This window comes from Ornithodoros turicata, chromosome 4 (genome assembly GCF_037126465.1).
Source record: "Ornithodoros turicata isolate Travis chromosome 4, ASM3712646v1, whole genome shotgun sequence".
Classification (NCBI taxonomy): domain Eukaryota; kingdom Metazoa; phylum Arthropoda; class Arachnida; order Ixodida; family Argasidae; genus Ornithodoros; species Ornithodoros turicata.
Window position 1 is genome coordinate 49658746 of NC_088204.1, and position 25361 is coordinate 49684106.

At 43.2% G+C, this 25361-nt stretch overlaps 2 protein-coding genes and 1 long non-coding RNA gene across 3 annotated transcripts in view; all 3 read left to right on the forward strand.

Moving 5' to 3' along the window:
* Nucleotides 1-2405, forward strand: part of LOC135392414 (uncharacterized) — a 43667-nt gene extending 41262 nt beyond the window's left edge. Inside the window, exons 5-6 of the mRNA XM_064623128.1 lie at nucleotides 776-994; nucleotides 1656-2405. Coding sequence (XP_064479198.1) covers nucleotides 776-994; nucleotides 1656-1892 — 456 coding nt within the window. The 3' untranslated portion in view covers nucleotides 1893-2405. The remainder of the gene's footprint in view (nucleotides 1-775; nucleotides 995-1655) is intronic.
* An 11878-nt stretch (nucleotides 2406-14283) lies between these two features.
* Nucleotides 14284-17110, forward strand: LOC135391512 (uncharacterized). The gene is made up of 3 exons (XR_010422016.1): nucleotides 14284-14892; nucleotides 15425-15455; nucleotides 15655-17110. It is a non-coding gene; the product is annotated as an uncharacterized LOC135391512 (long non-coding RNA).
* A 3565-nt stretch (nucleotides 17111-20675) lies between these two features.
* LOC135392415 (uncharacterized) lies at nucleotides 20676-24496 on the forward strand. Its single transcript, XM_064623129.1, has 2 exons — nucleotides 20676-21057; nucleotides 21426-24496. The coding sequence occupies exon 2, from the start codon at nucleotides 21533-21535 to the stop codon at nucleotides 24494-24496; it is 2964 nt and encodes a 987-aa protein (XP_064479199.1). The 5' UTR covers nucleotides 20676-21057; nucleotides 21426-21532.
* Nucleotides 24497-25361: the final 865 nt, after the last annotated feature.

Here is a 25361-nt window from a genome sequence, read left to right on the forward strand (position 1 = left end):
GCGTTCAGGCGTCCAGTTGGCTTTATAGGTGCACAAGTGTATGTTTTTCTATATGATTGCGTTCCATAAGGCTTAGCAACAAAACAGAACAAAAACCCAAGTCAGCAAAGACTGTGCTATCTGTAAACCTCTGCTACACCGCAGGTGCTGTACGCGGTTTTTTATGTATACTTGGTGTAGCCTAAAAGGGACGGCCGCATCTATTCCAGTAGATTTGGAAACTATAGTGTCATTTTATTCTTAACCACAGTAACCACATAAGCATAGGTTCAACGTCCGATTCGACTGAACCGGATGTTGAGAGTGTTCCGGAATTCCCTCTCTGGAAAAACCAGAAAACGTCACTCTCTCAGAACCGATGAGGACGCGACCTTGAGAAAAGGAATGCCGTGGCAGTGCGGGAACCTCATAGAGTTACGTGGCGCCTTTCCTCTGAGCACCACGTTCTCACTTCTCCGCTTAGGGAGTCACGCCACGCCGCCGGCGCTTCTGTGGCCGCGGAAGCAGCGCTGAGCTTTAAAATTCGTTCATTTAATATCTAAGCACTTTTTGGGCGAAATAAATAGTATTTGTGTGTGTAGCATTGCAGTGGCCGAGAAAGGAGCACACTTCCCGTTTCCCACATGAAGGGAGCAAAGGATATCGTTTGGGAAGCGGGTTATCCGTTATGTTTATTTATATTTATGCGTTACGTGTTATGTTTATACGTATATGGTTATGCGTTATGCTATGGTATGAAGGCAATTGTTTATTAAATAAATGTCTATGTGTCCAGGTGTTCATGTATGACGTACAAGTACGCAATGTCCACACACTATCGCGTCGGAAGCCAGCCTACGTTGTCTGTGAAAACGGTGACGTCACCGTCGGCCTCGTAGTGCGCATCGAGACCATCCTGGCCATGGCAAAGTATCGCGTCATCAGCGACAGGACACATCTGCTCTTCAACGGGGACACAGACATCAAGCTCACGGACACAGTGGTTTGGATACAGGTTAGAATTAATCTGTTGATTGTGAACCAGAGACACGAACGGACAACACAGACACAGCGTTCAACTGCAACTAACGGCTAGTATGATGCGCAACACGCAGAATGAATGACACACTTTTCTGCGCTATGATGTACTATTGGGGACACTGTTGTCTAAAATCTCCAGCCCGCGGCGGAACGATCCCCTATCGGCGATGTCGCGCACGAAGGAACTATACCAATACCCTCCCCGAGGGGAGGCCGCGCTGGACTGCTCTCCCTAGCAGACGACGCTGAGAATGCGATGGTACTCTCTCCCGGCAGGTGGCGCTGCGTGTCCTTACCTCGGAGACTGTAATGGTATAGTTCCTTCGTGCGCGACATCGCCGATAGGGGACTGCTCGACCACGGGCTGGAGATTTTAGACAACCGTGTCCCCAACAGTACGTCATAAATTTGCGCAGGTGAGAACGCACAGAACACATTCTTTATCATAGAAATCGTGACCAAACCAATAGCGTACCTTTCGTATGGCAAAACTTGGTGACTCCTCGTAAGAAATATTTCTGTACCTTATGTACTATGCTCATGAATGTTGTTGATTACTATGCAGATGATGACCAGCGTAGCTCTTTAGTGTCAATGAAAGGTTATATATGTGTGTATATCGTTTTTGCTTGCAGATAACGCAACTGGCGAATGGCAATAATCGGCTGGACGTCTTCAAAATATGGCGGATGGGAAGAGCAAGAGTGTTAATGAAAGGTCTAGGCAACCTCACGTCGGCCATGTCTATGTTATTAACCAACATATTGAATCACGACCCATGGAACGTGATACCTGTGGCTGAAGCTCAAGCTGTAGCAATTGGCAGGGAAATGCTGGCAAACATTACTGTGCCCATATTCTCCTTGGTGTAATGGCTAACAGGATCTCGATACGACCCAAATAGGGCGATTCTATTTCAATGTAACGTAGGAGCAGAGAAAATGCATCATAAGACGAGTGACTGAAGCATTCGTCCTGCCACCAATTGCTGGAATGGTTAGCACACGAACAGAAGCGCACAGTTCCAGTCAACTTCGCCAACATGCAAGAGAGGAGAACCGTGACTTCTATCGCCATGTCTTGCGCCGGCAGGCTGACTCAGGGTTCAGTAGGCCCCTGCCGTAATTGACTTTCGAAACGTCGCTAGTGTGGAATATGAAGCAACGTCACCTTCAAGCATGTGGCACTCAGTGTGGTGCGCTTATCATAAATAATTTTACGAACGTGTTTGAGCGCGTGTACGCCTATGTTATGGTTTTTGCTTATCATCCTCAAGTGCTATGAAGGAAACAAACTTTCTCACGAAACGAAGGCATAGTCGTTGCATAAATAAATTGCAACGTCCGAATGTTGTGGTAAATGAAATAAATGGACAATGACCTCACCTCATCTTTGGATAGAACCAAATGTTTAGCAACGCCGTCTGGGCCATTGTTGCTGTGGGCTAGGGTTTGTTCGGTATTGTTGTCATGATCGAACTCCACAGATAGTCGCATATCTCCCTGCTCGGACTTTCACATCATGACATAATGGGTTTACCGTAAAACATCTCGAACATTTAAGTTCTGAGCTTTCTGTGTGTGCAGATGAGCACAAATGTGTACTTCCCTAGGTAAGCGAAAACCGGAAGAGCCATGACTCTCCGGTGTTTTTGGTGTAGCTATAGCACCATCATTGACTTCCTCCTAAGAGACAGATTTCGCCCCGAGTATACCACTCTCTACAGGGCAAAAACAAAACCTGGCATGATACAATTGCAATGCAAGCGAAAAAGGTACGTGAGAAGGAAACGGTAGTAACTTTTACATATGTGCAAGTTGTGCGAGTGAACACATCAGTATGCAGTCGTCCAGCAAGCAGGAAGCGAATCATGATAACAAGGTGCCTACGAGAACGCGAGCGGCAAGCATACAATGTATTGTGACGTTTCCGGATTAATTTCCTTCTTTGCTCGACACGTCCTCCTTTGGGAAGCGGTATGCCACCGAAGATGACATTTGTGTGACACATGCGAAAGAGGCCTGCCGCTGGTAAGGTTATTTTCCGGAGAGGGGGTCAGTAAAGTACGCAACATTTTTTCCCCCGCTTGCTGACCGTATTTATGCAAAAGTTACGGTCAAACGAATTACGACAGATAAGCAGCCTCGTTCTAAAACTCACGTGTGGTTTCAGAACCCCGACGTAGAAGCAAAATCCCTTCGCATTATGCAGAACAACTTTATTTTGAGATGGAGAATGGGGAGGTTCATCGTCAGAGGCGATTATGCAGAATACCATTAGCATGAACATACCGGTTTTGTGATACCCGACTGCGTTATGCAATGAGATATCGACACAGTCTCGGGTGCTGTCGTGCTTCGTTCGATGAGCAGTGACGGGGGAAGTTTCCGGAATAGGCCTATAATTCGACTTGGGTGGTTCCTCGCAATATGATACGGTTCTAGCCGCTGGTTTTTAAGAACTACACGTCTACATATTATTATTAGCGCTTTTCGGGACAGGTAATTGGAGTTGATTTACACATAGGGGTGTCAGCCTAGTGTGAACAGAAAAGTGTTCCAAGCAGAGTTCGAGGTAACTCGTTACAAGTAACTCGTTACTGTAACTAAGTTCCTTTTTTTTGGTAACTTTTAACTTTACTCGGTACTTTTGCGCCGTGGTAACTTTCAGAGAAACTCGTTCCTTTTTCAGGTAACTTTGCCAAAGTAACTTTCCAAAGTTCCAGGTTACTTTTAACTCGTTTTTCACTCACGTCCACATATTTTATTGCTTTCCCTCCGGTTCCTTCATGGCATTTTTGCCATAAAACGTCATATTCAATCAATGGCAGTATTTGATTCAGGAAGTAAGAACCGCTGCCATTGAAACGAAGCTGAAGCATTGGGCGCCCACACGGAGTAAGGCCCAAAGCGTTCGAATAGACCTCTACCAGAGAAACGTCACCACGACATTGGTAGACAGATTCAAACCGAAACAAATCGGAAGGAGAGGGCTGGGTTCCACGAATGAGCACTTTTCCACTAACTCCCATTGAAAGACAAGCAGGACCGAGGGTCGCGTCCCTTTAAGGGATCATATCGTAATCTCCTCAAGACCGTGGCTTTCGGGCGCGACCTTGTTCACCTCTAGCTTCGAGCGTAGTTCAATTCTACCAAATTTGTCGGGCTGTCGAACACTATGACGTCATTTGTTTACAAGCAGGGAGAGGTCTATTGTTGGACATAAACGAAAACGATCTAAGCGTGTTGCACTCCTCCGCAGGTAACTCAAGGTCTAACTCAACTGCTCACGCGCGCTGCACCTGCGTAATGCTATTTTGTGTCCGAAGTAACTTGGAAGTAACTCGTTCTTTTTTTTCTTTTTTGCTAACTCAGTAACTGCGAGTTACCTTTCATGCTGAAGAACTTCGTTATTAACTTAGTTACATTTTGCACACGGTAACTTAACTTGTAACGAGTTCTTTTTGACAGGTAACTTCTCAATCTATGGTTCCAAGTCAACGTCTCATTTTATGTCAACACCACCAATGTCGCTCTAAGAGCAGTTACTGAACTTTTGGACACCGTAGGTAACATGTAATTGGAAAAAATGGCTAGGAAGCAAGCGAGCTGGTGAAGATGATGCATAATGTAAAACCCCGAGACTAGGGAACATGAAAGGACAGACACAACACGAAGTCTCAGTGTCACAGTCTCAGTCTCACAAGACTTCGTGTTGTGTCTGTCCTTTCGTGTTCCCTAGCCACGGGGTTTTACATTATGCATGTAATTGGAGTACATTTACACGTAAGGTGTGTCACTGTTTACACCGTAGGACTTTTGTCCTCACTGTGAGCGGACTCATTTGATCACATTACCGCCAGCAATGGGGTAGGGTATCACCCCTGGCGACGAAACTTCCCAATCATCATCATTAAATAGGTAATTGTAGTTGGTGTTGTTCAACGCCAGTGTCGTTATAGAAGCTCAGAGTTCAAAAGAAGCCCAAAATTCGCGGTCACCCCCCCCCCCCCCACCGGCGCACTCCGCCACTATGCTCAGCCGCTATGCGGGAAGCGGCCTTACAGGATGTGAATTCAATGGGAGACAGTGTTTATGCCAATTAACAGCAAAGCAGAACATAATTTTTAAGATGTCATCGTCTAGTAGAGAAGAACACCGTGTAAAGAACCCCTGGAGACACGAAAGGCGCTAGCAAAATATAAACCTAGTGCACCCTGGCCAAATGAATTTTAATGCATTGCGTCTATGGGGATTCTGTCGATTTTCGCACAGCGCCCATGTTTAGACTACGATTTTTCGACAAAGACAGTGGAATTTTGGAAATGTCATCACTATTTTTGTTCAGTACGTCCTCCAGGCCACATACCAACCACGGCACGATGTGTGAGTGTTAATCCTGATGCACCCAGTGCCTTCAAAGTTGCGACTCAGACAGGGTTCCCCTCCTAGGCGCTCGACGGACTCAGTCACAGTATTATCGTAATGCGGATGCGCTTAGACTGTACGGCCGGTCTGAAGGAGTTCGAAAGGCGAACGGTCATTTTTTCTAGAGCTCGAAAGGGCTGACAGAATAGACAAATTTCTTTATGTTGAGTGAGTAATATACAAATGATACCGTTTTGTATGTTATCTCGCTTTTATATGAAACTATACAACTTGATAAAACTGTCCATTTCGAGTGCCGTTTTGGAAGTGATTTTGTCAAACGCGACCTTTCAGGGTGCAACAGGAGAACAAGATACGGGGTTCAAACGCCGTGATCTTACTTTCACATATACATATTACATAATCAGCTTAGGATATCTTTATTATCATCGTTATATCAAATGATATTAAGCCCCGAACTTGATGCAATTCGCCATTTGGCCATTTCGAGGGCCGTTTTGGAAGCGATTTTATCAAACGCGACCTCTCAGGGTGCAACAGGGGAAGATACGAGGGTCTAACCCCGTGATCTTACTTTCACATATACATATTACAAAATCAGCTTAGGGCATCTTTAATATTATTTTTATACCAAATGATATTAAGCCCTGATGTTGACAAAACTGGCCACTTGGCCATTTTGAGTGCCGTTTTGGAAGTGATTTTCTCAAACGCGACCTCTCAGGGTGCAACAGGGGAACAAGATACTGAGTTCAAACCCCGTGATCTTACTTTCACATATACATGTTACAAAATCAGCTTAGGACATCTTTAATATTATTGTTATATCAAATGATATTAAGCCCCGAAGTTGACGAAATTGGTCACTTGGCCATTTTGAGTGCCGTTTTGGAAGCGATTCTGTCAAACGCGACCTCTCATGGTGCAACAGCGGAACAAGGTACGGGGTTCAAACCCCGTGATCTTACTGTCACATATACATATTACAAAATTAGCTTAGGACATCTTTAATAATATTTTTATATCAAATGATATTAAGCCCCGAAGTTGACGAAACTGGCCATTTTGCCATTTCGAGTGCCGTTTTGGAGGCGATTTTGTTAAACGCGACCTCTCAGGGTGCAGGGCGGTGCGCGATTAAAGGTGTTTCAAACGTTTTAAAGCGGTCGATCTGCTGCCGAACGTTGCGGTATCCTCTGTTACAATCCCAGTACAAGCCGTTTACAAGCCGTTTACACCATGATACAAGTCATTTGAGTAATTGTAAAGGGCCCTGCTGCCGCCTTTTCCAAATTTTGCGGTGGTTTCCGATGCAATCACAGGAGAGGGGCATAACATAAGCCGTCGCGTCTTTATATGCGTGTAAAATGTCTGCCACCATGATTAAAGGGGTTTTTGTCCGTTTTAAAGGGCTCTGCTGGAACCATTTATGGAGTTTGCGGCCGCGTGCGTTATAATTCCAGTAGAATGACAATAGCATAAACCGCTGCGAATACGTATATGACTTTGGAACTATGACACAAGGGGTGTCGACCGCTTTAAAGGGCTCTGCTCCCGCATTTTCTGTATTTTGCGGTAGCCTCTGTTACAATCCCAATAGAAGAGCATAGCACCAGCCATTGATGATATGTCATTGGCAGCATGATAGAAGGGGTCTCGCTCGTTTTGAAGGGCTATGCTGCATCCCTTTCCGATATCTGCGGTCGCCTGTGTTATGATATCCGTAGAATGGCATAGTATAAATTGTTGATAATAAGTCTTTGGCAGCATGACACAAGGGGTTTCGCTCGTTTAAGAGGGCTCAGCTGCCCCGTTTTCCGAATTTGGCGATCGTCTGTGTTATAACTCCAGCAGAATAGCATTGCACCCAAGCCACTGATAACTTTCTTTCTTTCGCTCCATGATACAGGGAGTGTCGCCAGTTTTAAAAGGCTTTGCTGCCGCCGTATCCGAATTTTGCGGTCTCCTCTTGCGCAATCCCGGTAGAAAGGCATAGCGTAAAGCATAACTCACACTAGTGCGTTCTGCTGCGTGCGGGCGCCCGCGTGCGTATGCGTGCGTTGTAAGCAATCCGTTCCGCTGTTCACATACCTGCGTCTGAATGCGTGCGTCACCAAACCGTAAGCCAATGAGCGCCGAGCGGAATTTCCGCTCCGGTGGCCGCCATGTTGAAAACAGTCTCGCAGAGAGAAACCTACTGCGCACGCTCGGAAGGCGGACTCGCGATTCGTTCTCCGCTTGCGCGCTGCTGCGTGCGTCGGTAAAAGTTGAGCTCTGGCGAACTCCTTGCGTTCTGCTGCGGGAGGTCGCGCACGTATCTGTTGCCACGGTAACCAGCGCCCGCACGCACCCGCACGCAGCAAAACGCACTAGTGTGAACCATGCTTAAGCCATCATGAATATGCCTTTGGCACCATGATACGAGGGGTTGCGTACGTTTTAAAGGACTCTGCTGCTGCCTTTTCCGAATTTTGTGGTCGATTCTGTTGCAATCCCAGTAGAAGAGTATCATAAGCCGTTGATAATATCTGTTTGGAACCATGATTAAAGAGGTTTCGCCCGTTCTAAAGGGCTCTGCTGCGGTCTTTTACGGATTTTGCGGTCGCCTCCGTTACAATCCCAGTGGGAAGGGCAGTAGCATAAGCCGTCTCGAATATGCTTTTGGCACCATGATAGAAAGGGTTTCGCCCGTTTTAAAGGGCTCTGCCGGCGCCTTTTCCAAATTTTGCGGTCACCACTGTTAAAATCCCAGTACAAGGGCCTAGTATAAGTCGTTGATAATGGCTTCGCTATGCAGAATACACCAGTGACTCTGTGGTGTATTCCTTGGATGCCCCTGACATCATCGGGGTTGCAGAAAGGTTACTTTTTAATTTTCTCAAAGAAGTTGGCGAGTGATGCAATGTTTCAAAAGGAGACTGTGGGCTATTTCTTGCAGCCAGACGTGTAAGCGAATCATAGACTTATCTATGTGTGCTGCACTTCGAGAAAAATTGGTTGATTACCATGAACAGTGAAATTCAAACGGTTTCGTAACGGATATGTACTTTCATCTATGATGTCTTTTCCTCAGACTTTAGCAGTGATGGCCGCTAACTACTTCTACAGTAGTTTAACTATAACTACTAACTACTTTGTGATTGAGTAGTTTAACTAGTAGTTCAGCTACTTTTCAGGGGAGTAGTTAAAACTACTTTTTAACTACTGCAATGTAGTTTAACTACATCTATAACTACTTAACGTTGTCCACCAACACCAATCCCTTGTAGTGTTCTTGGACACCTAAATATCAATCACAAGCAATAATAAACTTTGGCTCAAGCCATTGCTACGATCGTCAAATACAAAGCTTGCGGCGGGATTCTTTCTATGCCTACGCGATAAACTAAGTTGCAGAATTATTTCACAGCATATGAGGCTTCACTAGACAAGCATTAAACGTAGAGGTATGCAAATATTCGAAATTTCGAATATTTGCGATATTCGATTCATATTCGTATTCGAAAATTTGATATTCGAAGTTTTCGAATATTCGTAAAAGTTCGAATATGTATTCGATTTTTTTTTCGCATATCACAGCAACTTATTCCGAAGCTGTTTCGGGCTGCGCGCTGGAATTTATACGTTGTGGCGACGAACATGAATAGTAGAACAGCTGCAAAGCGACGCGCGGAGCTTCCCAGGTACGCTCGTTTGCGAATGCGTCGCTATACGTTCGGTAACCGAAACCGAAACTAGTACGGTGTTGTGTGCGGTCGCCATTTTAGAGTCCGCCCCAGCGAAACCCACTGATCTCGATTGTAAAAGGCTGGATCGCGGATAGGGAGCGCGATCGTGCGGCAACCGGCCGCCATCTTACTGTACCCAAAACAGTCGCCGCAGCGATCATGGCAACTTCTTGCAATTACGGTCGTACCAACCGTACCGGCAATGATACCGGGCCGAAATTTCTACAGGTGAGTCATTCTTTATCAAGGAATAAATAGGCGTCCATTCTGTACATTTATTTGACAATTATGAAGTGTTTTTTTGTCCAAAACCAGCACTGGGTGCAAGTTGTTTGATCGCTCTTCCGAGGTTCAATCGAACCCACTTGCATTTTACCCGCTGGCAAATACAGTTTGAGTGCATAACATGCTGGAGAGAACATGTTACACTACACTGATAGTGGTGTCATCAATATGTGCGAGCACTCGAGCGCTTTTCTGCATGCATTGCCAGCACGGTACCAAGTGTTCTCTACGGAAGCAAGTGCACAGTCATTTCTTTGAACCACCTTCGCGTATAAGTTCAGTATTACGTCATAATAAGACCAAGATAGTCACCCTTTTTCTTGTATTGGTATTATTTTGTGCCTTGGTTTGATTTGTGACAAAGAATCCTACGTAACGGTGGTGTGGTGTGACTTGGATACCGCCTTTGTGTCTGAGCTATGTTGTCAGCTTGTTGCGATAATAATAATTTGTATCTTGTCGTGTTATTTGCAGCAGTGTGGTCCCTCAATACAGGTTTCCTCACGGGGGCTACCTAGAGGATCGTCTGTGTCATCGAGCATCACCTGTCATCGTCTGATGCGATCGAGCTTACAGATAAGTATCATGTTCCTCATTCACGGGTTCCTACTGTACGAGGAGGAACCACCCCAGTGCACGCACTGTGGTGAGCCTCTCTCAATTTTGTACATTCTCTTTACATGTTCACATCATGGAACACATCACTTCAAAGAGCTTTATATACACCTTAGACCCCTTCACCCAGCATTGTGTCTTAGTGATGAAGCTATAATTTCTTTTACAACAGCGTTTAAAGGTTGAAATTTTTAAAAGATATCAAGATTGTAAACCCTGTTTTAAACTGATGTTTTAAACATTTATGCGATGCTTTTACTAAACAACATATTTATTTTTAACTAGTTGCAACCTAACAAATGTTCTCTCCTTCACAGCAGCCTCGACATACGCAAGAAATGGGTGCAAAACCTGAGCAGTGCCCACAAACTTCGATCACCGCAGCACCTCCAAAAAGTAAAAGCATATGTGTCACATGAGATTTTTAAAGGTATTCATAGCAGTGATGGCCAGTAGTTAACTACATGTAGTTAAACTACCTGATTGTAGTTAAAAAGTAGTTATCAACTACTTGCAGAAATGTAGTGTGCAACTACTAGTTAAACTACTATTTCGAGTAGTTGGCTACAGTAGTTAGGTTACTGCAGGCGCCAACTACTTCCGATTTTGCCGCAAGCTTTACGGCATGGCTGTGCTTCCGATTTTTACCTTGAGCTACTTGTTTGATGAGAACGGAGGTGCAGAGCAATTGTGCCGTGCATGTGTACTAAATTTTCACTTTTATCACTGCTTGTGATTCATATTTAGGGGTCTTAGAACGCTATAGAATGGGATTGGTGTTGATGGACAACATTAAGTAGTTATAGATGTAGTTAAACTACACTGCAGTAGTTAAAGAAGTAGTTTTAACTACCCTGCCTGAAAAGTAGTTGAACTACTAGTTAAACTACTCTATTGCAAAGTAGTTAGTAGTTATAGTAGAAGTACTTAGTGGCCATCACTGATTCATAGTATATAATACCTTGTATTAACTGTTGTAGATCTAACCCACCTCTACAGTGTACACCCTCAGGAATTAAAACTCGTTGCGGAACTGTGGTCATTGTTTCAGTTACTAGGCATGCACATATATGCTATAAGAAGAAAATTATTTCTTGAGAATGCACTACTGTTGATCAAACTCATGCAGCTGTAGGTTTACCTTCGGCCTCTTGGAACTCTCTGTAGTTGCCTTAGCTGCAGGAGGAGTGTCCTCCAGCATGTAAGCTACTTGCAAAAATATTGACGTATTTAAGGTTATGACGCAGTTTGAAGGGTTTCAATTCAGGAACTTTGCAGTGGCAGGGCCTGCCAGAGTGAAACCTACTGAATATTTATGGTGTCGAAGGGGCAGTTCCTTCAGGACAGGAATATCTTGGATGGGAGCAAAGAGCTTGAAATTAAAGTGTTGTTTGCATTACGCAATTTGTAATACACTGAACACATAGGCAGCAAAACAAAAATTTAAAATTCAGCATGTATGAAAATTGGGTGCAACAAATTTACATAGTGTACCTGTACGTTGTCATTTCTGTGATATATATTGTCATTGCAGGGAGGTCACAAAACAATAAATGTATTGTTTTGTCACTTCCCTGCGCATTCATTGTATCTTGAAATGCGTATATGCCAGAATAAATGTTGAACTTGAAAAATGTATATTTTCTTTATTCATAGAGCATAACATCACTTATCTTTACAAAAGCATATCGTGTTAATCTTTGTCACTCAGAATGCACAACCAAGAAAGCCATCTTCCACTAAACATCACGTTTGACAAGATTCAGTTGGTATCATTTCATACACAGGGAACACCAGGGCTCCAGTTTCAAGCTCCAAATCGTCATGTTGCAGTTGGGAAACCGTACATGTGTAGTGCAAGAGAGCCCTCGCACATGAAAATGTAAGATGGGAGTCACTGTTAATGCAAAGTGACTCCTATGAGAGAGACTGACGCTGAAGAAAAGTGTGCAAACTGCGGAAAGTGCCATAGAGGGTTTTCAGAAACCGTGCCTGGTTTCACAGCAGTGCTACCACATTCCCTTTTAGATGACGATGATAATGATTGGAGTTTCAGATGTGCAGCTGCATTTTTTGCAAGGTGCTCCACATAACTAGCATGACAAAGTCAGCAGTGGATGGCAGGCCCCCATCCTTACGCAGCTTTGTTCACGCTGCAGTTCTATTCAGCAAAAGCATGTGAGTACGCGAGAAGGACATTCAATTTCACCTGCAAATAATCAGAGCAAATGAAGGAAGAAGAAAAAAGAAGTGCTGTACTTCAAAAGGATATAAGTCTTGTGTCTCAAGGAGGTGTTAATACTTACTAAATAACTTTATTAAGTTTACATCAACACCTAGATTAACTGGCCTAAGCGTAATCTAATTGCGTGCAGTAATTGTTTGGGATGCTTCGGTGTGTTCATATTTGCGAGGCATTACATCGAAGACACCACTGTCGTTCACTAAAAGACCCTTTCTTGCTTGATATCAATCAAATTAAACGCATACGCCTGTTTGAAACAACGGCTGTGATTCTACGGGGCGATTTCTTTCTACCATGCGGGTATCCCTTCTGGGACCGTTCTTTGTGGAACAATTTTTGTCCAGAACGCAGCACGGGATATTAAGTAGTCTAGAAATGTAGCCCACCTAGCAGTGCCTATCTAGCAAAACAATTGCTAGATACGCTAGCTAGCGTATTTAGCATCAACAAACAAGACCGCCCCCGTCCCCGCCCCATCCCGCTCTTGCGAATGTTAATTAGGGCTAAACCACGTGAGCGCCAGCCCACAGATACCGACCTCACTGTATCATCTGAGGAATTAACCACGTGGGCACCAGCCCACTTTCACGACTCTATCTGGTAAGCCATCCCTGCCACATGCCTTTCTTAATATTATAATTAGGTACTGTGTTGGAGTAAACCACGTCAGAGTGATACCGACCTCACTGTGTCATCTGAGGAATTAACCACGTGGGCACCAGCCCCCATATCGTAAGCCAGCCTCCAGCAAGTCCCTCGCACGCGCAACACGCGCTTCTTATTATAATTAGGTTGCATGCACACCTACTATGTAAATAACTAAGACTGGGCACGCGCCTCAGTCTTATAAAAACGGTGCATGCAAACGGAGATTAGTCAGAACAATAAAAAATGGCAGACCAGTTCTACATCAATTTACTCTCAAACGCGGTTGAACCAGCCCACGAAGCTGTCGTTATACTTCTTAATAAGTTTACCTCCACCCTCTCGCAGATTTTAAACCTGACCAGTTGTGGCTGACCACGTGGGGGCACCAACCCCTTTGCTTGCCTGTAGGATGCACTCACTGAATGTCATCTTAATTGTGTAGTTCCATCAGAATGATATACCTCTTGTTTTAAACAAACTACGTTAACAATGAATAATTAGCTTAGTTATGAAATCAGAAATGTGCCATAACCGTTCATCCATCTAAGGATCTTAGTAAAAAATAATAATAATAATAAGATTACGAAGATTAATTTTTTATGGATAGTTGCACAATTCTTACTCGATCCTGCAAAAGCGTATGCGAAGAGGGGAGTCAAGTCCTGTAGATCTCATAAACAAAATACAGAGGAAGCGTGGACCTCCACGTGAAAGCTTGTACAAATTAAACTTAAACAAAAATCTTCAGTGCCGGCTTCTGTGTTTTGTTTATTGGATCCCTGCAAGGATAAAACGATAGCTCGATTCATACATGGCACAACATTGTTCAAATATTTTTTTTTTCTTATTACGTTTAAAGTCGACAAGTAGGACACCTCGCTATCGTCTGCCTAATGGAAATGGTTGATCAGCCAATCGACTCCTTCCGAAGTGCGAAGAGACAGTATATACTTAAACTTCAGAGCGCTAAGAGCGTAACCGAAAAAAAAAAAAAAAGAAGGCCTACAGCTCTGATCTTCGACAACCGATCGAAAAAAGAAAAAAAAAATGCACCGGCCGCCGCCACAACATCGTTGCGAATTGCAAGGATATGGCGTAGCTAGTATTGAGATGTGATTATGGACAGGGTGCTAAGGGCGTGTAACCGACAAAAGGCTTACCGCTTCGAAATTCGACATCCGACGCATCATGGGGGAACATCATGATATTCATTGTAGAGATTTCATTAAACATGCTTGGACTTGTAGTCGACCAGGCTACCTCTCCCCATTAATCCGTTTTGTGTACGACACGGATTAACTCTCGAGAAATGATAAGATCACTTTTTTCCGCATTCCATTAAGATGTTGTTGCGTTAGCGACGCTTTGCATATTAGACGACGGGATGGCTGAAGGTCACGCTGTTTCCACTCAGACTGTGATATCTCTTCTGCTGATTTGCATGAGCACGCGAGCAAGTCGAATAAACGCTCGAAGATACACGATGTTATTGCAATAGCAAGCATTTGCATATAAGACAACTCGTTGGATAAAGGTCGTACCTTTTTACTCTAGCCGGTGTCGCCTTTGCAACTCGAAGACAGGAAAAATAATTACTATGCGATACATGTTGCGCCGCAGGAAAAAGAAGAAGAAAAAAAGACGCAGTATACTAATGACAGCCACCTCCATGCTGACTGCTTTGATTTCTGAACAGAGCGAGCCAGCCCGGGTAAAGCCGTAATTACCTCTCAAGGATAAACGATAATATCACTTTCCTCATCACGTCTTTGGGGCGAGACGGTCGACGCTGCACTCTCATAGGCAAACGAAGCGACTTCTATATAAGACGGTTCGTCCGCAACGCTTTCCGGACTGAGCTGGAATGTCAAGTGAATGCCACTTGATTGTTTTCAGGTGGATTCACTTGACATTCCAGCTCAGGTTTTTCCGTGCGGGTGTTTGACTGGAAAAGCAGACTAAGGTGAGTACATGCTTTTTTCTCTTCTCTTGTTATAAGTTCTTCCCCTGTGAGCGTGCAAGGTCACAGCCATTTATGGAATGCATGTAGGTGAAAGAAAAAAAGAAATGAGGTTCATTCCTTCCCGCTGCCGACATGCAATCTTTGTGATTTTAAAGTGCACCTTCTTAGATCATCGCAGTAGATGAAATGAAAATAAACGATTGCAAACAGTACAACATTATTTTTTTATTTAGGACATTGCTAATTTACAAGTCGGCTTCACCTAACTTCTACGTGCGTTGCGGGAAGTCAACGTTAGGAAATGCTCAGTCTTGCTGGATTGCTTGTTTCTTTGCATTTCAATTCAGCGGAACGGTGTTTTTTCTAATTGTTTGACTTTGGTTCTTCATAAAACATATTTTCCAGTTCATCGTCTTTGTTGTAACTACTCCGACGAGGTTGAAGGGTCATCTCACATTTTGGGCTTGTAAGATCGACTTCTTCTAAGCATTTTTTAGCTTCTCTTTTTCATTTCATGTTCGGGTAACAACAGAACACTTCACCTGCACGTCAATGGCAAACAGGTCAGAAAGAAAGGAATGTGTCTACCTTCATTTGTGAGATGTAGCTAGTCTTCACCCAACTCCTACGTGCATTGGGGGAAAGCCTACTTTAGGAAATGTTCAGTCTTGTTACTGCATGTTTCTTTGCATTTAAACTTAGCGAAACGGTGTTTTTTTTTTTATCGTTTGATTTTGCTTTGACATAAAACATATTTTCCAGTTCATCTTCCTTCTTTTGCCGTAACTACTCCGAAGAGGTTGAAGGGAACAGTTTGAGATCTTCCTTGACAACAAGGCAAAAATGTGTGCTATACAATGGAGAAGAGGTGGAAAACTTTTTTTTCAAGTTAATCCACTCGGGATTCCAGATGAAGATTTTTTTTCTCCGTGAGAGTGTTTGACTGGAAAGACAGACTGTGGTAAGTACATGGATTTGCCCTCCTCTTTTGCAATACATATACTATATATAATGCTTTTCTATGAACATGCAAGTCATTTATGGAAATGCAAATATGAGGAACGACAAGGTTTCATGCCTCTCGCTTTCAGTGGCGACATGCAGGTCTTTGTGATTTAAGGAATGCTTTCCTAGCCCATCACAGGAAGTGAAAACGTTTGCAAACAGTTAAATTTTTTTTTTTATTTAGATACAAGGACAGTGAGATCACAGCCCTTTTAGATAGTGAGATTCCATAGCCAGAGTGATGTCGACCAATTGTTCTGCCAAGAGAGTAAATGTTGCCTGGGCAGCGGCGAAGTTTTAACTCACGTTCTAAGCACAAACAGCATACATCTGAGCATTCGTTATCGTAATAGGTCCTTGTAAGATTGGCTGTCTCTAAGCATTTTTGCAGCTGGCGTGTTTCGTTTCGTGTTAGGGTAACACCAGAACGCTTCGGTTTACCGTTTTCACTCCAAATGCGTACCACAAGCAAGTCAGAAGGGCACGAATGTACATAAACATATTTTTCCAGTTCAGCTTCTTTGCTGCAATTGCCCTGATGAAGCTGAAGGGAAGAGGATGGAAGCTTCGTTAGCTCGATGATCACCACAACAAGCAAAAACGTGTGCCACACAACGGAGAAGAGAACACACAAACATCTATCCATGTCTGTTCACTCACAATGAAATGAGAGGGCTTAGTACAAATGTACATTTTTATTTCCCTGATACATGAGCGGTGATTATTTTTTTTTATGCTCCATTGTGCACCAGTCGATGTTTGAAGAGGTCAAGTGTTAGCTTGCTGATGTAGCCTGTTAAGTAGTGCCAACCTTCAGACTCGGCTTGTTCCATGAAACATAGACTCTCGGCAGCAAGATGCATAGCGTCAACCTCGTCAGCATATGTCAAAATTTCGTCCACGTGACGTGACCATTCAGCAAGTAAGGCAAAAGGTGATTCCGAGGCAAACGTACAGGCGGTGTGAACTCTGGCATACATTGTTTTTGCAGTTTTCCAAGTAACCCTGTCAGGAGGTTGATCTGGCAGCGCTTGAAACAACACCATATCCGTCACAATTTTAAAAGCTTCCACGAGCGAAGTTTTGCCTACTTGTGTTAACCCACATTCCAATATCTCTTTGTAGGAGACGTGTTTGAGACGACACACAGGCTGCATCCGAAATTCGTGTGTGTAACCTCTTCTCCATCTGCCACACACATCTCTACCTAGCACAGGCTTGCTCTTCATCTGCGTCTGATGATGACAACCATGCGCCATCAAGCCGAGGATCAACCTCAGGCCATGTTGTGTCATCGGCGGCTGACTTGTCTTGACTGGTCATTACAAACCAAGGTAATTTTCTGCGATCCACTTCTTGTCCAGACTGCCAGTGAACTGAACCAAGTACTGAAGCTTCCCATTTCTAACTCGTCGTTTTATGATCTTCTCTACTTTTGGAACCTCTCTCACTCGTACAATTTCACTCTACAATAAAACCCACCAATGATGTCTTCATTTTTAAGATCACGTAATAGGTACGTGTTAGGTTACCCTAACTTGATCGCTCCTCACCACGAAGAGTTCTGACGTAAATGACCCTAAATAACGTTTTATTAGCTGATGTCTGTATTTGCTATCCTCACTACGTCTCCAACGCTGTTCGCGGCTTTTTGGTGGTCCAACCGGGCTGGGTACAGTCTCTCTCGGAAAATGTGCTCGTTTTCTTTCTTTACGTCCACTGGGTCTGGCAGAAAGCGATCTGTTGTACGCGATTGTTGTAAGCTTTCACTACTTGAGGTAAAATGTTCACATATCGCTTGTGACCCTGGAATGTGAAGATACGGTACAGTGTGGTCACAATTGTTCGCTGACATCGCTCGGCGATACTGGCCTTCATAGGAGAATTTGTTTGATGGATGAGCCGATCCCCCTTGCTTTCAGAAACTGGTTTGTACCACCTTGTTGTAAATTCTGTTCCACGTTCTGTGTGCTAAAAGCTTGGTGTCCCTATTCTTTTAAAGGCAAGTTTAAAAGCTTCGAATAACCTCGGAGATCGTTTATTACGAATAGGTACAATGCAAGAAGCCGAGAGAAAGCATCTATACAAAAGAGCAAATAGCGAAAACCTTCGTTCTGGTTCTTTAGACTTTGCAAATCCTTTAGGTCAGCCTGGAATAGTCACGATGTCCAAGTGCAATGGTTTTTCGAAACTTCGTGGGTCGCTTGTATTCCTTATGCAAACTGTACACATACTTGTCTCCAGAAATTTAGTGACTTTGTCCTTCTTTTCGCCTATGGCTCAGCAAGTCTCTGCACTCCACCAAAGCTGCCGACATGTTGCGGGTCATAGTAGGCTGCCATTAGTACTTCTTCCTACTGCAAACTCTAGAGCATCGAGTGAAGATAAGCGTTGATTGTAGCTGAACGTCTCCTCTCATCCAGGGAGGTTGCCTGTTGTGAAGTTCGTACTTCAAAAGCTCAACAATAGATGAGTGTGGCACCACCTTTCCGTGACAGATAACTCTTCCGTACTCGTCGTAAGCCAGAACCGTTGTCATCAGCTGAAGCATAGCTATACCTTTTTATGATGTCTTGGTGGGGAAGTGTGACAGTATTTTTTCTTCTTCGAAGTAGCCTCTCTCCTCGGAGTTCAGTACGGTGTCCATGTGAGCTGTCGTGCGCGCTTCGCGGCTCGTGTGAGCGGTGGTGAGCACGTCGAGGTGTGGAAGCTTCACTTACGGAATGAGGTGAAGGAGTGGCCAGAGTTTTCTCTGCTGTATGTTTTTGAAGACGAGATGGGTGCACAATAAGTGCTGGTAAGTTTAGCTTGACCAATAGCGGCAAAATCCCGATCAATATAGGGTGGTCTTTGAACATTTCTTGCTTTCGTCACGAGATAGTATACCGAGGTCAATTATATTAGTATTGTCTACTCGCTCACCGTCGACTATTATCTGAAATGTTTTCCTATCCCATGAGATCGTTGGTTCCAGAAGACGTATAGTTTTCTGATCTGATTTTATAGCCACTGCTCATGAAATCAACGACAGTATTACTTTTTTCCTCGGTCTGTGTTTCCTCTTCTCTCGCTGTTGTTGAACCCAGTGTAGGTGTGCTCTCACTCACAGTGGGATGTAGCAAGGAGTGAAGATATTGGATTATCTCTTTTGCTTTGATATCGTCTGGTTCATCTTTCTTCAATATCTGTGGGATGGGGGTTTCCCGGTAAGGCACAAGCTCGTATTTCTGCATCGACTACACTCCGATTGCTTTTGCTATCGCCCTTCCACCTAAAGTCGAGAGGAGACCCAGCAAAGGTGGCAAAAGGAACTGTAGAAAACCACCAGATTGTTGCAATACCTTTCGAACTTTCTTCACTCCTGTAGTGTCTCGTTTTGCCAAAAAGCGGATAGGTGTTGCATAAGGTTGCAACTGATTTCTCACTCTTGGAGCTACCTTAATGTTTCCTTTACAAAGATTCATACAAATCTCTCGAATAGCAGTTAGTTGCTCTCTCGTAGCATGTTCCAGGAGAAAATAACGTTGCTCCGGCAACTTTGCATCAGCAAGCAACTGAAGGAAATGAATATTCTTCTTGACACGTTTCATGTTTTATATACTATTTGTCGCTGGTCGTCTGGAAATATATTAGTCCACACCCTAAATTGGTCTGAACAGTTTTGGGATAGGTCAATTACAAGGTATGAATATGGTTTCTTGCAAGCATCTTTATATATACTTGGCAGTAGTTCACTTTTCTTTCGACCAAACAGTTGTCGTGAAAGTATTTGCATTTGGTCCGCAGTGCGGGCGGAACGACATAAAATTAAGGCACTGCTGTTAAACTGAATGCATCTATACAGAGGATCATTAATAAATAAATATTGTGTTATGAAAATAGCTGAACAGTTGAGGTGGTGACAGCCAGCTACATAAAAATTGCAGATTTCTTTGAGCCTTTGTTTGTCGGCTAAGCAATCATCAAATATAATTAAAGAATTTCTTACAGTATCAAGATTAGTAGGAATATCCTGACTGAAGGTTACCTCTGGAAAATTATCAAAGATTGGTTGTTTGTACAAGTATATGTACAATATATGATCAAATGGTTTGTCGAAGACAGCAGCTCTATGTTTAATTAGACGTGTAACAAGTGTCGTCTTTCCACTCTGGCTTTGACCTGATATGGTCATTGAGACCGGAGTGGTAAACCTATAAGGTCCAACCTCAGCCATCTTTTGCAAACGAATGAAGCATGCTATGAAATCACAACATTACATAAAGGAAGGTTACAGCAAAGACGAGCCTGTACATCACTCTCAGATTGGCTAAACTGAAATACAGACCTTCAAGGTTGTAGACATTCAAGGTTGCGCACAGCCGTGTTAGTTATCAGACCAGGAGCATTCCATAATGGAAGGTTACAACAAAAAGCAAAGACAAGTCTGTGCTCTAAGCTTGCCCAAAGTCGAAGTACACACGTTCAAGGTTGTAGACATTCAAGGTTGTGCACGCAGGTATGTTAGTTACCAGACCAATGAAGTTAGATAGGACACGCTGAAACATGTCTTCACGTATAACGTTGCAAGGATGTAGACGTTCAAGGCTGTGCACACATGTTAGAGAGCTGCATGCAATCGCTATATAAGAGCGGACATAGAGAGTGGTTCTTCATTCAGAACGTCAGACTGAGGAGGTGTGTTACATATTCCTGTGGAAGATGTAAGAGTTTACAAATCTATTCTTCTCTTTCAGTTCATTCTATACAGCAAGAGGAGAAAGCAAATTGTCACATAACAGCGAAGCCTCCATAACACAAGTAAGCTATGTCATCCGTCATGGAAAAGTTGGATAAACTGAAAAAATGTGGTGACGGTGAAATTCAGAAAATGAGCAACATACCCAAAAACGAAAAGTTCGAAGTGCTGGACATTCAGAAAATTGACACTATGTATGGCGAGGCCGTATACGTGGAGCTCCGCATGGAAAACGACAAGCCAGTGAAAGTGTATCTACCTGGACGCTTCAAAAAATTGTCGGAGGAAGAGCTAGAGGAAATGCGACTGCTTCCAAATCTCAAAATGGAGAAGAAAGAACGGTTTACCAAAGATGGTAAAAAAGTCATTTCGCCAGATATTATCTTCACCAATTCGAAGAGAAAGTGATGAGATATGGTGACGTGTCACTTATGCTCCCAGCACGAACGGCAGTATTATGCAACAGCATTAGGTCTTCAGATTCACTTGGCAAATGTTCACAATCTTCAAGCCCCCTGCATTCCTTTTTGTGAGACTTTGTGCACACTGCGAAACTATACTAATCGGTTCGAGCTACATTTACACGACAGGGACGTTAGCGGACATGATGTTACAACCTTTTTTCACGAGTACAGACAGTACATTGCTGATGTCTTACGACACTTTGGTTTCCCACTGCGCTATTTTGTATTGCTTAAAGTGGAACTTGGTCGTCACACGCCAGACGATGAGTTACAGCTCGAAATTAGTTTCGTGCCTTCCAAAGTAGTGACAGTATGGTCAGAGGCAGATGTAGAACCTTCTATCACTCAAGTGACTGCTGAAATAGCACAAAATTTGGAAAACCTCGAAGTAGAAGGTTCAGGTTTTTTTCTCTTTCGCATTCATGCCTGTATCATGAACATTGGACGTTTGATGCCTCAACTGATTGGATGTGCCCAGTTTGAGTTACCGCAAGAATTGAAGCATAAGTTTCGTTCTCTGTTGTGTGTGGACTTTGGTTTGCATGAAGATGAGCAGAACATGTGTTTTGCCTTCTCTGTAATAGCTGCACTGCATCCTGCTACTGGTTATCGCAGGCGTAGGGCATCTTCGTACAGACCATATATTTCTGAGTATGTTTTTCCGAAAACATTCCCGGTAGCTTTCCCAAAAGAGGTTGAAGCATTCGAAAAAAATAATGGTATCAGTATCAATGTGTACGCCTACGAAAGGGAAGACAAATCTCTGTACCCCATCAAGGTTGTCGATGACGAGCGTGAGAAACATGTGGATCTGTTGCTAATCGACTCTCATTTTCTGCTTATCACAAATTTTAATGGATTATTTCAACCTAGCGGACGGTTTCATTGCAAGAGGTGTATGATGGGCTTCTCATCAGACAGAATCCTCAGTGATCATTTAAAGATGTGTTTGCATCAGAAGGTTGCTAAGACAATTTACCCTAAGAAGGGAGAGACGGTAGCATTTGCCGGGGAACATCTCATGTCGGAAGTCCCTTTCTACTGTGTATATGATTTTGAAAGTGTTTTGTCACCTTGTTTGGAGGAAACAAACGTGTATGAGGATCACTGTCCTTCCTCATTTTGCCTTTTGGTTATACGTGCATCCGACTCACACGTGTTGCAAAAGCATCTTTTCCGTGGTCCTAATTGTGTCACAGTATTTATGGAGCTGCTGCGGAAATTGCATGACGAAATTTTAGGATGGATACATGCTTTTGCACCTCTAGAAATGACTGAAGAGAATGAGCGTCAACATACAGCAGCCACTCATTGTAATATCTGCAAAGAATCCTTTGCTAAAAGACAAAAAGTTCGAGACCATGACCATGTAAGCGGAGAATTTCGACAAACACTATGTCAGACGTGTAACCTGAAACTGAGAGTGCCACCCAAGATTCCAATCATTGCACATAATGCTAACTATGACATGAGTTTTCTCCTGTCTCATTTACATCTGCTTAAGAAGTCAGACATCAACGTGATTGCCACCAGCTGTCAAAAATTTAAAGCAATTGACATCGGCTCTTATCGATTCTTGGACAGTTTGAGTTTTCTGAACGCAAGCCTTGAAACACTGGTGAAAAATCTACGTGATAAAGGTGAATCCAACTTTCAATGCCTTCGCCAGTTTTTTCCAAATGAGGAACACTTTCAGCTGGTTGTTCGTAAGGGGGTCTTCTGTTATAACTTTGTCACCAGTTTTGAAGCCTATGATGAGCCTTCGCTACCACCTCGAGATAAGTTCTTTAACATTTTGAATGGAACCGAAGTAAGTGAACAAGACTACAACCACGCGCAGAATGTGTATGAAAAATTTCGGCTCAAGAGTCTTGGAGAGTATTCGGACTTATACCTTCTGACAGACACACTGCTTTTAGCAGATGTGTTTCAGAACTTTCGAAAGTGGACACTCGATGTGCACAAGATTGAACCGTTTCATTTTGTATCCCTTCCAGGATTAAGCATGTCTTGTGCACTAAAAATGAGTCAGGTAGAACTAGAACTAATTAACGACCCCAACGCGTACCTGCTCATCGAGAATGGCTTACGAGGAGGTGTCACACAGTGCTCCCTGAGAAAAGCAACTGCGAATGTGCCAGGAACAGAACAGTTTGATCCCGAAAAAGAAAAAAAAATAATTAACTACATTGATGTAAATGGCCTGTATGGAGCAGTCATGAGAGAACCATTGCCTTACGGAGGATTTGAGTGGCTCACTGAGGAGGAAATTGTTAACTTGGATATAGCTCAGATACGAGATGATAGCCCTGTGGGTTACTTTCTTGAGGTAGACCTAGTGTATGACCGAGCAACTCATGAACGCCACAGAGATCTTCCCGTTGCCCCTGAAAAAATGTCCGTTCGTTATGAGCTATTGTCAGACTATCAGAAGGCGCTCATGAAGAAGTTCAATCTTCCACAGAAAGCTACCGAAGCAAAACTGTTGCTAACATTATTTGATAAAGAGAGGTACTTTCTCCACTATCGCAATTTGCAACTGTATCTGCAATTGGGGTTGCGTCTCACTAAAGTTCACAGGGTTCTCAAGTTCAATCAAAAGCCCTTTCTGCGATCCTATGTCGACTTCAATCACGAACTTCGGAAGCGAGCTACAAACGCATTTGAGAAACAGCAATCAAAGCTAATGATTAATAGTGTATATGGCAGGACATGTATGCAAGTCAGGAAATTCGTAAATTGTCGCCTCACAGTAACAGATGAGCAAGTGTTGAAGCTTCTACGTAAACCAAACTTGAAACAGTTCCGCCCTCTGAGCTCTCACGTCATCTTGTTCCAATTTAGTCAGTCTGTTCTTCGCATGAAGCAACCGCTGTACCTGGGCTTCACAATATTGGAATTGTCTAAGCTGAAGATGTTTGATTTTTATCATAACCATCTTCTCCGTGTAGCCCCTGATACACGACTGCTATACATGGACACTGATTCTTACATTGTGATGCTGAGTGACGATAAAGTACTCCACGAACTAGCTGATGAGCATCTAGACAACTCTGGATATGACACTGATCACCCACTCTATTCGACAAAAAACAGGATGGTACTAGGAAAGTTTAAAAATGAGCTTCCTCGTGATCACATTCTTGGCTTCTGTTGTCTGAAGCCAAAGCTGTACGCCCTCGATCTGTGCAGCAAAAAGCAGTACAATCGCGCTAAGGGTGTTAAACAATGTGAAGCACAAAAACTCCACTTCTCTATGTATACGAATGCTCTCGAGCAGGGCACAATGCATAAAGTTAAACAGAACCTCATTGTACACAAGGACAATGTCAACAAAAGTGTGTCAGTGACAAAAATAGCCCTCAATCCACTGGATACGAAACGCTTCATTTGTTGATGATGGAATTGACACGCTACCTTTTGGCTATGGTTGAATTTTTTTAATGTGTTACGGATTGGTCTCTCTAATGAAGCGATGGTGTTGGGGTGTGCACCGTCACGAGGTTTCATTACAGAGTTGGCATACGGGAGTAGGAGGGAACTCATCTGTTATCACCCCCGCAACAGATGTTGCCCTTCTATTCCTGGTCCCACAGAAAAAAATTGTAATAAAGATGTCACATCCATATAGCTATGGTTTGTCATATATTAGAACAATGTCATGTTAGAACCATGAACTAAAGCTATTGACATTATTCACATCTATGGTTGTCAGTGTGGGATTACTTACAACTGTGAGTTAGGAGCTAGAGGATATTGTTAGCCACGAGTGATGACTAAGCTGAGACCTGGTTTGATGAATTTCATGTCTTCCTGAAGTAATGTGTAGCTCTTGATGTGAGTGAAAGAGAGACAGTTTGCTTTCCCATATTGCTGCATGCATTTGCGATGGAAATAACAACTGACTTTGTCTGCAAGTCACTGTTTGTAAATGGACCGTCTCAGACGAATTTGATTATATGTGTGTGAAATAACCTGTTTTCTAAGAATTTGATTATAAGAGTATGTGATAACCAGTTTCTAATAGCATGTATGTAATCTATAACAACGTCTTTGTTTGCAAGTCAGTGTTGCAAATAGCCTGTCACAGATGAGAGTCACTGTTTGTAAATGATCCGTGTCAGAAAATTTTTGATTATACAGTCAAACTTCTTTACAACGAAAACTCAGGGGACAGCAAGAAAAATTCGCAGTAAAGGTAATTTCGTTAAAAAGGATGTCCATTATTGGACCTATAGGGCTCCAGCAGGACCGCAAAAAAA

What these genes read in the sequence shown, in the direction of transcription:
- LOC135392415 (XM_064623129.1), top strand. Translation starts at nt 21,533, where the DNA reads ATGAACATTGGACGTTTGATGCCTCAACTGATTGGATGTGCCCAGTTT.